General features: G+C 44.0%; 1 protein-coding gene across 1 annotated transcript; it reads left to right on the top strand.

Moving 5' to 3' along the window:
* The first annotated feature begins 303 nt into the window (after window positions 1-303).
* Window positions 304-12,672, top strand: CREBL2 (cAMP responsive element binding protein like 2). The gene is made up of 4 exons (XM_036401098.2): window positions 304-464; window positions 8,669-8,866; window positions 9,948-10,095; window positions 10,817-12,672. Coding segments are annotated over exons 1-4 (363 nt in total). The 5' UTR covers window positions 304-449; the 3' UTR covers window positions 10,819-12,672.
* Window positions 12,673-13,112: the final 440 nt, after the last annotated feature.

The raw sequence follows: 13,112 nt of genomic DNA, 5'->3' as shown, positions 1-13,112 counted from the left end.
GCGAGCGATAGAGAAAACACAAACAAACAAATAAGCAAACAAACAAAAGCAAAAAACACCAACAAAACAACAAATTCAGTTTCGATGAGGCGGGGGAGCGCCCGGAGCCTCCTGGGAAATGTAGTTCACCCGATCGGAGAGAAGAGGACCAATTGCCGCACCGCTCCTCTGCTGGCTGTGCTGGGAGTTGTAGTTTTTTCTGTCCCCGTCAGGGCGGTGGCCAATAGCGACGGGGCCAAACAAGACTACACTTCCCAGCGTGCACCGCTCTACCGGCGCCTCCGCTCCGCTGATCTGTAAACAAACATGGCAGCGGGCAATGGCGGCGGCCGCGGGCGGCCCTAAGGCTCTGTGAGCGCCGGTGTCTGCCGGGGCTGCGGGCGGGCGGGCGGCTCCGCCTGCTCCTCGAGCAGGGGCTGCGGCGAGGCGGATCGGGGCTGGCGGCATACATGGATGACAGCAAGGTAAGGGCCTGCGGGGCCCGCCCGGGAGCTGGAGCCGAGGGCAGCCGGTGAGGCTCTTGGTGCAGGGAGCCTTCTGAAATCTGCTCTTGTTGAGCTCTGCTAGCCGCAGCTGATAGCAAGGAAGGGTTGCCCGCTTAGTTCTTGCTTGCAGCGCTTCGGTGCTGCTTCTGCCGTTTCCTTAAACCTCCAGGCATGGACAAAGGCTGGGTACCAGCAGTGGTGTGGTGCAGAACCTCATGCTCTCAAGAGCAGCCTGGATTGATTAGATAAATAGCAGCTGTGCACAGATGATGAGGTACGAGGGCAGCAGCATGGGCTGCAGCCTTGTACTGCGTGCTGGAGCTTGGATTCTTCCAGCATTGGAAGAATTTCATGAGAGCAGCACTCCCTGAAGGTGTGAGGCTTCCAGCTGAGCAGAGCCGAATGTGAGAAGATGCCCAAGGAACGGATCTTCCTCCTGCTTCCTCCACCCTCCTGCTTAGGGTGCCCCTAAAACTGGGCCTGCAGGGACAGCGGCCGTGCCTGCTCATTGCAGGGCTGGGCAGCACAGATCCGGCTGAGGCTGGCTGGTTCAGCTCCCTGGACTGCTGGGTATGGCTTATCCACTGGAATTTTGCTGGAACAAAATTACACTGCCTATGAAGATCTGCTTTAATTCAAAGCAGGAAAAAATGCTTGACTCGATTTCGTACGGAATAAAGAAATTTAGAAGTGATCAGTAATTTGACACTCCACGATCCACAGAATGGGTTGTTAGGCTGTGAAAGGTTTATGGTGATCTGCTGTTTTAACATGTATGCTATTTTATTTTATTAAGGCTTTGCCTGAAAGCTGTGAAGGAGGTTGGGGGAAATCTGCATCACTGATGTCTCACAACTCTGGGAATTGCATGAAAGTTTGTGTAATTTGGGCAGTAGTTTAGAAGATCCAGAAGATTTAGTTCTGGAGGTCTATATAATTCATGAACATTATCTGATTTTTATTTCTTTTTATGTTCTTCTCTGAATTAGGCTCTTTTTATTACCCAACTTCCAGATCTTCATTTAAAAATAATTTTTGGTCTACCATTGTGTCGTGTGGAGTCGTGATAGTATGCCTTTTATTTTTTCCCCTGAAACATTTTTTGACACATTTACTAAATAAAATAAATCTTTTTACCCAGTCAGTAGGTCAAATCTTTGGTCTTTTTTTTTTCTTTTTTTAAAATGGATGTTGAGTTGAATAAGAAAAAACAACAGAGTGGAATATTCACTCTTCTTGCTATCTTCACCCCCAAGTACAGTTTTTATAGTTCATGAGGCTGCAGGTCACCTTGAGGGGTTGGTGACTCCATTCAAGAGCTGCCATTTCCCTTAGGAGGGCTCTTCCCATTGCAGGTTGCTGTGTCAGGATGAGGCAAGCACTATTTGTACCTCATTTTATGGCCACTGTGCTTACCCTGGAGTCAGCATGCCCTTGAAATCTCCTAAAAATTCCACTGAGTCATGCTTTCCTCCTTGCTGAGGGGGTTGGCTTGTGGAAGGACTTTCCCTGCAAAAACTCAACCAACTAAATTGTGTTGGTAGTGTAGTGACCATTCTGTAACTGCCTGCAGCCAAGTTCAGTGTTTGCCTTCATCTAACTGGCACAAAGAATTTAGAACTGAGCTTGCAGGCTGCAAAGTTTTCCCTAATTCATAGTGCATTTTAATTTAGCCTCTTGTCTGATTTAAGAGGGCATTAGAAGAAATAGCAAGAAATAAAGGGAGAGGTAGAATATCTTAACATCAGATCTAGAAAAATTTCATGTTTCATTTCAGAAGGATGTTCTTTAATTATTCCCACGCAAAAAAAACCCAAAAACAAAACAAACAAAAAATCTCCAAACCTCCCAAACAAACAAACAAAAACCAAACAAAAACCTGAAACAAACAAAAAACCCCAAAGAACCCCCACCCAAAATAGGACCTCCTTTTCTTCTATAGAACTGCTTTTAACTAGAGGTTGTTCAGGTACTGGCCTCACTTCTCGCTGTGATTTGAGCTATTGGGTGTGGAAGGAAAATAATTTAGTGATGTAGCTGTTACTTGCAATTAATTCATGTTAAAACATCAGTTGTGCATCTCTGAAGTCTTTGGACAGAGGAAAAAAGAGAAGCTCTGTTATGGTGGCTTCAGCCTTTATAGGTGAAATTTCTTGGTTATTGTTCAAGACTACATATATTTATTTGTTATCTGCATTGGGAAGCAGAGAATAGAGACTAGGGTAAGAACCTGATAACTCTTGTTAGTCAACATTAAAATACTGTTTTATACAGCTAACTGCAATCTTTTGTATTAATTACAGAGTTTTTTATAGGGGACACTGACAAGAGTTATTTTAGTAATTAGCTTTTCAAATGAGAAACAGACATTTGTAATGTCACTTTTGTTATTCCAGTGAAGTTAAAACCAAGCAAACAAAAACCAGACCACCACCAAAAAAGGTTGGGGTTGTTTGTCTTTTATTACAAATATTCTTGTCTTGCACAGAAAAGATATATTACTATATTTGTGGATCCAGCAAGTGTTGATTTCTTGCTCTGGTGTTCATGCAGCTTTCCTTTCCAAGGGAGCACATGGTGTCCAGCAGGGGAAGGCTCTCAGCAAAGGGCTACACCCAAAGAGCTGGGTTGCTTTCCACACAGCCTGCCTGTGAGACATCAAATACTCAGTCCTGTGGTCCTGAGCCATAATTATGGGGTGGCAGGTGTCCCTTGGAGGGAGTGTGGGAGCAAGCCAGGTGTGAAATCTTGTGTTTCAGATACAGAGCTTGAGGGGTCTTTGGCCATGAGCTGTCAGCTGTAGCCCCTGACCCTCACTGCTGGGGCTGCTGGGGATCAGGGAGAGAGAGATCTCCCAGGCAGTCCTGGAGTCAGCTCTGTCCCTGCTCTGAATGCCACAGCAGGGACAGAGCTACTGTGGAGATGAGCTCAGTTGCTAAGGAGGTGGGCTGCTCTGTCTTCATCCTTCAGGGCTTTTTCAGAGTGTGCAGGTTCTCAGTGTGCTGGAGAAGTCTTCCAGCCAGGATCATATCTGTGAGAAACCATGCCTCACGCTTTAGAATTTTAAAAGTTTTATTGAATCATAACAAGGGACTGGATAAGGAAAAAAAGGGACAGTGCTGGGTGCTTAGCTGCAGCCAGAGGCACACCACCCTCACCCCTCACAACCCTACTTATGCTATTGGTGAGCCAGCCCTCCCCACACTTGTACATCTGTCACTCCTCCAACCCAGCTTCTCCTTCCTCCTGCCTCTTGGAGTGTGCAGTCCTTCGTGCTTCAACCTTCCCAATGGTTGGAGATCAACTTTCAACATTACAGAACTTATTTATAGATAAATATTAAAACAATACATAAGTATATATATAAAACTAGGTCTTAGCAAAACTTCTTTCATCCTTATAACATACAGTCAACATTCATGAGAACTAACATCCTACTATCCATTTATTACAATGTCCAAACATAAAGCATTCTCTTTTATTCATTACTGCTTGCTTGGAAATATAAAACTTTAACAGCTTTGGTTATAGTTTGATAGGAGCAATTTCAAATCATTAAATGTTTTAAAAAGCTCCTGCTCAGCATTGCTTAGATGACACATCTGCTCATATTTGCAAGGAGCCATTAAAATGGAGGAGGTTCAAGCCTCTAAACAGTTTTATTTCATTGTTCCAGTGGACTGGGAGGATACACATGGTAGAGTTAGCTGACCCTCCCTGAGCCCGAGTTCTAACAGAGACAGCTTTAGGACAGTGCCTGGTTTCTGTTAGTGAGAACTGAGAGAATGTGTAGGGCCCAGTGGTGGACATAATTCCTGTGTGAGGCTGTAAGTCCTTCCTTGGGGAAGAGCAGGGCTGTCACCTGTGGAGTGGCAAGGTGGCATCTGAGTGACTGCTGCCCTGAACTTCAGCACTTACCCATCTGGATGCCTGCCTAACACTTCATGAAAACTTGACATTTATCCCTGGCTCATGCTTTTTTGAAACAGACCTTGCAGCAAAGACAAACAGTATTTTTTATGCCTCTGTGCTGAACATGGCATTCTTAAGACATGAAGCACTTTGTATGGTGAGAGTTTCAGGATTAATATCTGTTGACACATCTGCTTAAGACTTAGATTGTGTTTGCTCACTAAATAGTATCTTACATTTTTGGATCATTATCGGATGCAGTTTGTCTGCCAGTGAAAGTAAAAGAATTGTTTTGGGCATATAAAATGTCATGAAATGGAGGAATAACAAGCATGCTCTCTAGCTGGGTTTTGTACTGCTACTGTGAGTGGTATGCTTTGAATTGGAAGATCAGAAAACTTCATCTTTGTTAGCAGACTTGTGACTGGCTTAATTTACTTTCTGATTTTGTAGAAAATGTTTGCAAGTGGGAATAGATTCTTCCCCTCTCCTGTAACACAGCCCTTAGGTTTTATTTCTTACTAATAATTTTAATAGTTTTATATAAATTCTGTAGATGGTCACCAGTTCCATGCTGCATTAAGTTCTGCAGACCTAAACCTTCAGCTGCCAGTGCAATGCAGAGTTTGCCTCAGATGGATCACAAGTACTGGTTGATGGGGCTGCTCGTTCATTGGTAAATGAGCTCAGAGCTTGTGGGAGATGCTGACCTGGTCAGTGTGATCAGCACTGCTGGTCAGTGGTGCTGAGCAGTGCCTGGGCTACTGTTGCTTTAATCTGCTAAATTGATTCAAAATTGCAAATGTCATGATGAGGCCAACTCTAACCCAATCTTCTGTCTGAGGGGCTCAGCTCCTCAGGGCTGTGAGTGAGGAGCTGATACAGTGTAGGTCTATTATGTGGGCACCTCCTTCCTGTGGAGGACCCCCCTGCAGTGCATTTTGGCAAGGATTTTGGAGAGATCTGCTGCAGGCTTCTAATAAAAAAACCCAGAAGTCTGAGGAATTTTCTATATCAGGTCAAGTAATTGCAGCTATTTCCAATTCCAGGTCAAATAACTTTGTGCCTGAACACTGATGGGAGGCAAGAATGAGGTTATGATCTAAGCAGGGTATTAAAAGAAAATTGTGGAGTCACAGAATAGGCTGAGGTGGAAAGGACCAATTGGGATCATCGTGTCCAACTCCAACCCTGTGCAGGACACCCCAAGAATCACACCATGTGCCTGACAAAAGAGTTATGTTCTTCTATTTCTGAAGTCTGAGTGAACTGAAATGGGAGCTTGGTCAGATCTCTAACTATGGCATGCCTTTATTAATATTTCTATGAAATTTTTTATGATTACTGTTGTTCTGAGTCTTGATTGCATATGACTCCCTGAAAAAACCCCAAATCTCCACTGCTGAATGCTGATAGATCACATTTCTTTATAAAATGCAGAGGAATACAAAGGGACAAAAAATGTTTGCTTGGTCTGTTGCCATGTTCAGCATCAACTATCACTTCTGCTTTGTGTTCTTTCTGTCACATCAGCACAGCAGTTGAGCAGGCAAGCAGGACTGGAAGCCAGGGAGATGTGGTAATGCTGGATGGGGGCAAAGGACTTCTCAGACCTTTTTTCAGCTGGGTTGCTTAAGGTTCCAGCAAGAGCTTCTAAATATTGGTGAGGCAAAACTGATGAGGATGCAGGGTTTGATTAAATTGCTTACCATTGCTGCCTTTGCAGGGTGATGTGTAATTGTGTGGTGTACTTCAGGAGCCATGAAGACAGTCTGAGTCTTTGGGGATGGTGTGAAGGCAGATTGTTAGGGTGTTAGTGCTTGGAGTCAAAAGGGAAGGAAGCTTTTCATTATCTCCATAGTTCTGGTGGTTAGAGCATTGGCAGGTAACCATGGTTGAATGGTTGAAGAGGTACAAGCCTTTTTCCTGCCCTGAGGGAGCTTGTGTGCAGGGCTAAAATATCTTGTAGGGAGAGCAGTTGGCACAACTGTCTGTAGAAAGGTCTCTGGAGTGACCAAAGGAAGAGCAATTTACAGATAATGGTGGATCCAGAATGCATTTGCCATGTGCTAAGCAGTCTTTAATTTGCTGCTTGTGAGAAATGGTGTGCTGGGAACCATTCACTGCCTGAGGCTTTGGGGAGAGGGCATGGCTGTCAGTGCTCCTGTGCAGGATTAGGACTCAGGGTACTTTTTGGTTCACACAGCAGTGTGGTGTGGGCTGGGGGCCCAACCTTGAGTGGCAGCTCACTCTAGTTCTAGAGGGTCAGAACCCAGAGTGGCCAGGGCTTTTTGAGAGAGCTGCAGTGTATGTCTCTACAAGACCTTATCTAGCTCTTGAATTCAAAGATTTACTTTGAAATATCTTGCATCAGCACAGAAAAAGCCTCAGGTGCTCAAAGTCTTTGAGAACTGAAGTACTTTGGCTGTGGTGTGTGTAATGTAATATCCATCAATCTTCCAAGTGCAAGTAATAATAGAGAGCAAATTGTGCCTACAGCCCCACCCGGGAAGATTCTGTGTAGTTCCACCTTCTGCTGAGCTGGGCATGTGGATCACACCATCCATAGCCAGGAGAATGTTTCCATGAGAGGACAGACCTTGCCATGCCTGAAAGGGGACAGTCACTTTCCCTTCCTTAGAGCTCCTGCCCCCTGCCTTAGCCACATCTGGTTAGTTTTATCTTACTTTGAACTACATTAGATTTTCTAAACTAGAAAATCTTAAGGGGAGCACCTTGATAAAGAATTATTTAAACTGTATTCATCAGTTCAAGTGTAAAAGAGCTTCATATTTTTCCCCTTTGCTCTCCTGAATGTATTGTGTTTGTTTCATTATATAGATGTCCATTAAGTACTTTCTGTTCTTTCATTTGCTTATGGTAGGCAGCTACTCCTGAATAAATCAGGAGGGACAATACAGAGAGGGTAGGATTATGTTGGCATGTGATTGTTGACTCACTTTCCAAAGAAAGAATAGGCTCAATTGTATAATCCTTTCTTTCCCTCTTCATTCTGGCACATCAACTCACTATGTTATTGTTTTTATTGCAGCTTGCTAAGTTTGCAGAACAAGTGACTTCTTTGAATGGTAAAAATTACTTGTTTTGTAGCTTTTCTCAGTAAAAGTGCTTTTTTAAAAGCGATGAACTCTGATATTTTAAACACTGCCTGTCAGAAAAAGTCTGTCTGTGTGCAGGATGGTGAAATACTAAGGCAGCAGTGAAATTCTTGTATGCAGGTGTGTGTGTTAGGTGTATTTCTCCACACCCCCTCCAGTCAAACAGTGTGGTCAGAATGCAAATAAAGAGAAATCCTCACTTCAGAGGGAGCTGGGGTGTGTGGCTGATGTAATGTTTGCTGGGTGATACTGCCCAATACCAGTCAACTAATCTTCAGACCATATTTAAGATTTTCTTGTGCCATGCCCCCATGTTAAGAATAAAATATTTGAGTGGGGTAACACAGAGTAAACTGGGGTTTATTTTATTTTTTTTTTTTTTTACTTTTTATTTGTAGCAGGAAAAGCTCTCAGACCTGTAAAAAGGAGCTACAAAGAAGAGGGGAAAGTGATTGCAAAACCTGTGTTCATAGGGCAAGAAACTAGAGAGTTACATTTCTGCAAGGGGGATCTACATTAGGAACAGGGAGAGTTCGGCACTGGCAGGTTGTGTGAGGAGACTCACCAGGCTGTGGAGTAATGTTTTGAAGGTAAATATGGCCAGAGTGGTGATGTACTGCTGGAGCAGAGGCAACAGAGATAGGACTTGGTGTGACTGAGTTCCCTGTTTAGTAAAATTCCTCAAGATTCCTTTGAAAGAAATCTAGCCCAAGGAAGCTCAGGTCTAGTGAGGAATTCTGAATTTAGTGTAGGCTGAAACTGTTGACTGCAGCAAAACTAAATTTTGCATTATATTGACAGAAACAAATACATTTTTTTCTAAATTTGAGTGTTAATCTCTACAATATAGTGTTTCCAGACCTGCTAGAGCAGGGGCTGTTGGTGATATGAAAGCAGTTTAACTACAGCTGATTATGCCTCCTCAATAACCAGATACCCTCATAGTGTGTTCAGTTCTGGGCTCCCAGTATGAGAGAGAAATAGAGCCACTGAAGAGAGTCCTGAAAACCTCAGAGCTCAACATTCTTATTTCCTCTGTTGCTCCAGGATGGATATGCAAGATTTTATACTTGAGACTCCTAGTAGTTACTGTCACACGGTTCCAGCACTGCCTTTGCAGAACAGGATCCTTACTGTGCCCTTCCTTTCCAGGTGGTTGGAGGCAAGGTAAAGAAACCAGGCAAACGAGGTCGTAAACCAGCCAAAATAGACTTGAAGGCAAAACTTGAAAGAAGTCGTCAGAGTGCAAGAGAGTGCAGAGCCAGGAAGAAGCTGAGGTACCAGTACCTGGAAGAGCTGGTTTCAAGCAGAGAGCGAGCCATCTGTGCTCTCAGAGAAGAGCTTGAAATGGTAAGGAACTATCATTTAAGCTAACCCTCGGTATTGTCTGGGACCTGTCCTCATGAACACCTGTTCTCAGGACCACAGTGACTGACAGTGGCATTTGGCTGGCCAGGAGGGATCAAAACATCAGATGCATCCAGCTGTTTGCCTGCTTTGGTGTGTATAATACAAACTCATATCACAAGTTATCTGCTGGTTCTGAACTGGAAGAAAGCAAAGGGAGTGCCATTACATTTGAGTCTGTTGTCTTTGAAATGTCTGCTTTTGAAAGACCTTTGACAGAGGTAGATTGTGGGAAGAGGTGTTGAAATATCAAAGGGCAAGCATATATCCACAGAGTGCCATCGCTTCTCTGTTGGGGAGGTGGATTCTTGCAGCATGCTCTCTGTGTAGGTGGTTCTAGGATGTGTAAGATGGGGGTCTTGGCCAAATAAGCAGCATTAACCAAAGAGAATGTTTCATCTGGAAATACAGACACAGTGGTGTCATTGAAACGTCAGCAACGCTGAGAATGCTGTATTGACCTGATTTTAGGTTTGTTTGAATAGGCAGGGCTAATCACTACAAGTCAGCAGGTTTAGGATCAGGTGAAAAGCCAGCCAACTGTCCACAGTTTTTTGATGTGCCTCAGGGTTTGGCAATGAAGGATTTAAGATGAAGGAAGTAGGAATAAGGCACGTGTGCTTCCACTGTGCCTTGCACAATTGGAAAGGACCTCTCAGTAGTCCATGAGCCCCAGAGTCATGTGAAATATTTGTTTTTAATAGGCCATGAACTGGAACGGTATTCTCGCATGCCAGCAGTGAGAAGTTGCACAGAGTGTTCCATGTTGTTTAATAATTACAGCATTCTGTCTAGGGCTGCCTCTGAGTAGCAGTTTATTGACTGAAAGAGGCTTTGCTGGGGCCAGGTATGCGGCCGTGGCCACGTGCTCAGCTCATTAGGGCTCTGCAGTTTCGTAAGAGGCTTCAGCTCAGTACGTTCAGACTGTACATGAATCTACCGGAAGGTAAAGGTTCCAGCCCTGTTTTGGCTGCTGATGTGATCCTGGCAGTTTGCTAAGGCCTAATGTGTTTGTGTATTTCAGTACAAGCAGTGGTGCATGGCTATGGACCAAGGGAAAATCCCCTCGGAAATAAAAGCCCTGCTAACTGGAGAGGAGCAAGGCAAAGCACAGCAGAACTCAACCAAACTTGCCAAGGCTGCAAAGACAGAGGCAAACAGCAGCAATCCCTGTAAGTATCCAGCCTGTGATTAATTCCTGTTTTGTTACATCTTTTGTGGTGTAGGAGGGTGGCTGTGGTGTAGGAAGAAACATAAGGATGTGCTTTTGGGCAGAAATAGTTGATTGAAACAAAGAGCTTAGTGGGTGGTACAAAGACTCTGTGTAATGTTTACATGGACAACACAGAAATTCCACTATAGAGGAAGCTGGGCAATTATTTTAAAAGACTCTCTGTGTTTCAGCAAAGCCTGTGGAGACCTGTGAAGACCTTAATTTCTTACAGCATTTTCTGTTTTTTTTTAATGCAAGCTAAATGGAGCACATTAAACATAATTGAACTTTAAAAACTTTACTAAGAAAAATTTATTCTAGCTGCAAGCACTTCAAGAGAGAAATGCTGGACTGGGATTTCCTATGAAGTCTTCTTTCTGACTCCTTTGTGCTTTTGCAGGGAATGGAATGGGTTTCTTCTGGGAATTGGAAAGTGAGGAGACCATGTGATATAAAGTCATATTCCTGATAGATATATGCAAAAGGGAGAGAATTAAGACGTGGCATGGGCAATTCTGTATCTTACTTCTAATTTTGTAATAGTTTGTGCTACAGGCTAAATTACACTTCTCTGAATTTTTTTTTAAAAAATAGGAGTTTCTAGCTTTATGTTTTTAAGGATCAACATGAAAACCGCTTTTCCAACCATATCAATTTTCCCCCCTGTGCATCATTCTCAGGAGGGCGATGCAGAACCTTCCGCGCTGCAGCAGAGGTGGCCTGGGAGCTGGCAGGAGGGAGAATGCAGTTCTGAAGAGTGGATGCGTCCCCAGGTGCAGGGGAAAGGATCCCAGTCTGTTCTCTTCTCTTTGCTCCTCCCCACATGAAATTCTTTGATTATGGTGCTCCTAAGGCTTTGTGGGTGGGACTTTTGGAGCAGCAGGTATTGGTGTAAGTGGAGCCTTGTTCTTCCTTTCTCTACACTGCCCTCCCCAAATACAGCAATGGCAGCTTTGGGGCATTCCCAGCACAAGAGTGAGGCTGCTTTTATATCAGAGCCCAGAATTAGGCTGGCTTTGTGTTTGGTGGTTATGTGGTTGTTAACTGTTGTGGGAGTGTGGGAGGTTCTGTAAAAGAAAACCAAGAGAAGGATCTTGTAACAGCTTTGCTAAAGCCAAACTCGGTATTGTAGGTTGAGGAGAAGGAGCTGGATCAAAATGTTTCAGTAAGATTTATAGCAATGTCATTTGTAACCTAAAGGCAGGTGTTGCTCTTGCCATCCATCTTTAATGCAGCATGTCTTTTGTGTGACTGGGATTCTCAAAGAGATACTAGATACATTTCCTGCTTGTCCTGGTTTAGGGCAAATTTGGGAGGAAACTTCCAAAGAGGTCCCTCTAGAAAGCAGATTCAAGCGACCCACCCCCCACCCTCCAACTGGTTCGGGAAAAAATTTCCTTGGAGAAAAGTGGAAAAAGTCTGTTTGTTTAACAAGCAAAGTATTCACAAGCATTAAAAAAAAAAAAAAATAATATTAAACAATAAAACCTCTCCCTGTTGTGAAGAGATGGCAAATTCAGAAAGTCCTTTTCATTGGGTGTGCCTTGGCTCGCTCAGTCTTTTCTCCTCCTGCACTGCAAAATGCTCCATCCCAGGCCCTGGTGGGCTACAGGTATGAGCTCCTGGTGTTTTTCTGGGTTTTCAATTCAGAGCAGGGCCAATGACTTCCAAGAAAAAGAAAAAGTTCCCCAAGTGTGGGGAACTTTTCTGCCTCAGCTAGCTAAAAAAGCTGACCAAAGGTAAAGGAGAGCTCTGCCCTGCTGTCCATGCTGCAGACAGCACAGTCTGTGAGAGACAATGCAGGGGAGCAAGTGCAGTTTCTGCAAACAAGCTGTGCCCTGCTTCTCCTGCCCTTTGCTCTCAGAACCAGTCTTAAAGGTGCAGAACTTAATATCCACCATAAACAGAACAGACAACTGGGGCTACAAGCATCATAAAGTCACCTTAGGGCACTGCTTCTGCCTGTCCTTCTTCCAGCAGGTGCATTTTCCATGCACTGTGCTCCTGGGAAGACAGTCAAGGTGTCCCTGCAGCCTGCTTCCAGCAGGGGAACAGCTGCCATTCCCTCTCACCCACTGCCCTGATACCTTTCCATAGCTGCCTACATTTTGGGCCCTGGTACCTCTCTGGACAGCAACTTAATGTGAGTTCTGCAATGCTGTCCTGGTTTCCCAGCCGAAGACAATGCCAGGAACTGGGAGCAGGGAAAGCAAGTGGAATCAGTTTGGTTTTGTAGTAAGAAAGGTGATGGCAAAACTCTTGTGGGCTGATGACCAAGACATGTACTCATCCCAGTTATTGAGAGATAACCTGCCACTTTCCTCAGACTGCTCTTTCTCCTGGATATGCTTTTTGTATTCATATGATGCAATGTGGAGAGTGGAGCTCCTGGGATTTTCAGAGGGTGTTTGGCTTGCTTATTCTGTTTTGTTTATGACTGTGTCTTTCTCTGTATTTTATGAAATGCATGGAACATTTTTTAATCTTATATTTTCAGCATTGTTTCATAGAATAAATATAACAATGAATGACTTTGCTAGACCGAGTGTTGCCTTTTTTTTGTGGAACTAATTGGGTCTGTTTAGCATTGTGTCAGTTCAGGATGGGGTGAAGACACTGAAGATAATCAAGTGCAGTATTTCAGTGTACAGCACAATTGTTTTCAGAATTCCATTCATAGCACCTATATATTGAACCTTAACCACATGGTTTTAGGTTTATTCTTTAGACCCTGCAACCAGGCACTCAGTCAGCAATTACTAAAAATGTTGCACAGACACACAAGACTATTAAGAGAGGTTGAGTCTCACTGAAGCAGAGATGGGAAGGATGTGAGAGTTCATGTTGTGTTGTCCGTGTCCTATCCTGCCCACCCCATCCCTATCATCCACCCTCTCTATCTGAAGGTCTGTGCTGCAGTTTGTCCTGAAAGATAGTGATAAAACCAACCCCGAAGTTTGGGATTTTTGTTGATGT

Source organism: Molothrus ater, chromosome 5, assembly GCF_012460135.2.
Source record: "Molothrus ater isolate BHLD 08-10-18 breed brown headed cowbird chromosome 5, BPBGC_Mater_1.1, whole genome shotgun sequence".
In the NCBI taxonomy this organism is placed as follows: Eukaryota; Metazoa; Chordata; class Aves; order Passeriformes; family Icteridae; genus Molothrus; species Molothrus ater.
The sequence above is the reverse complement of the archived record's forward strand: the minus strand, read 5'-3'. Positions and strand labels throughout refer to the sequence as shown.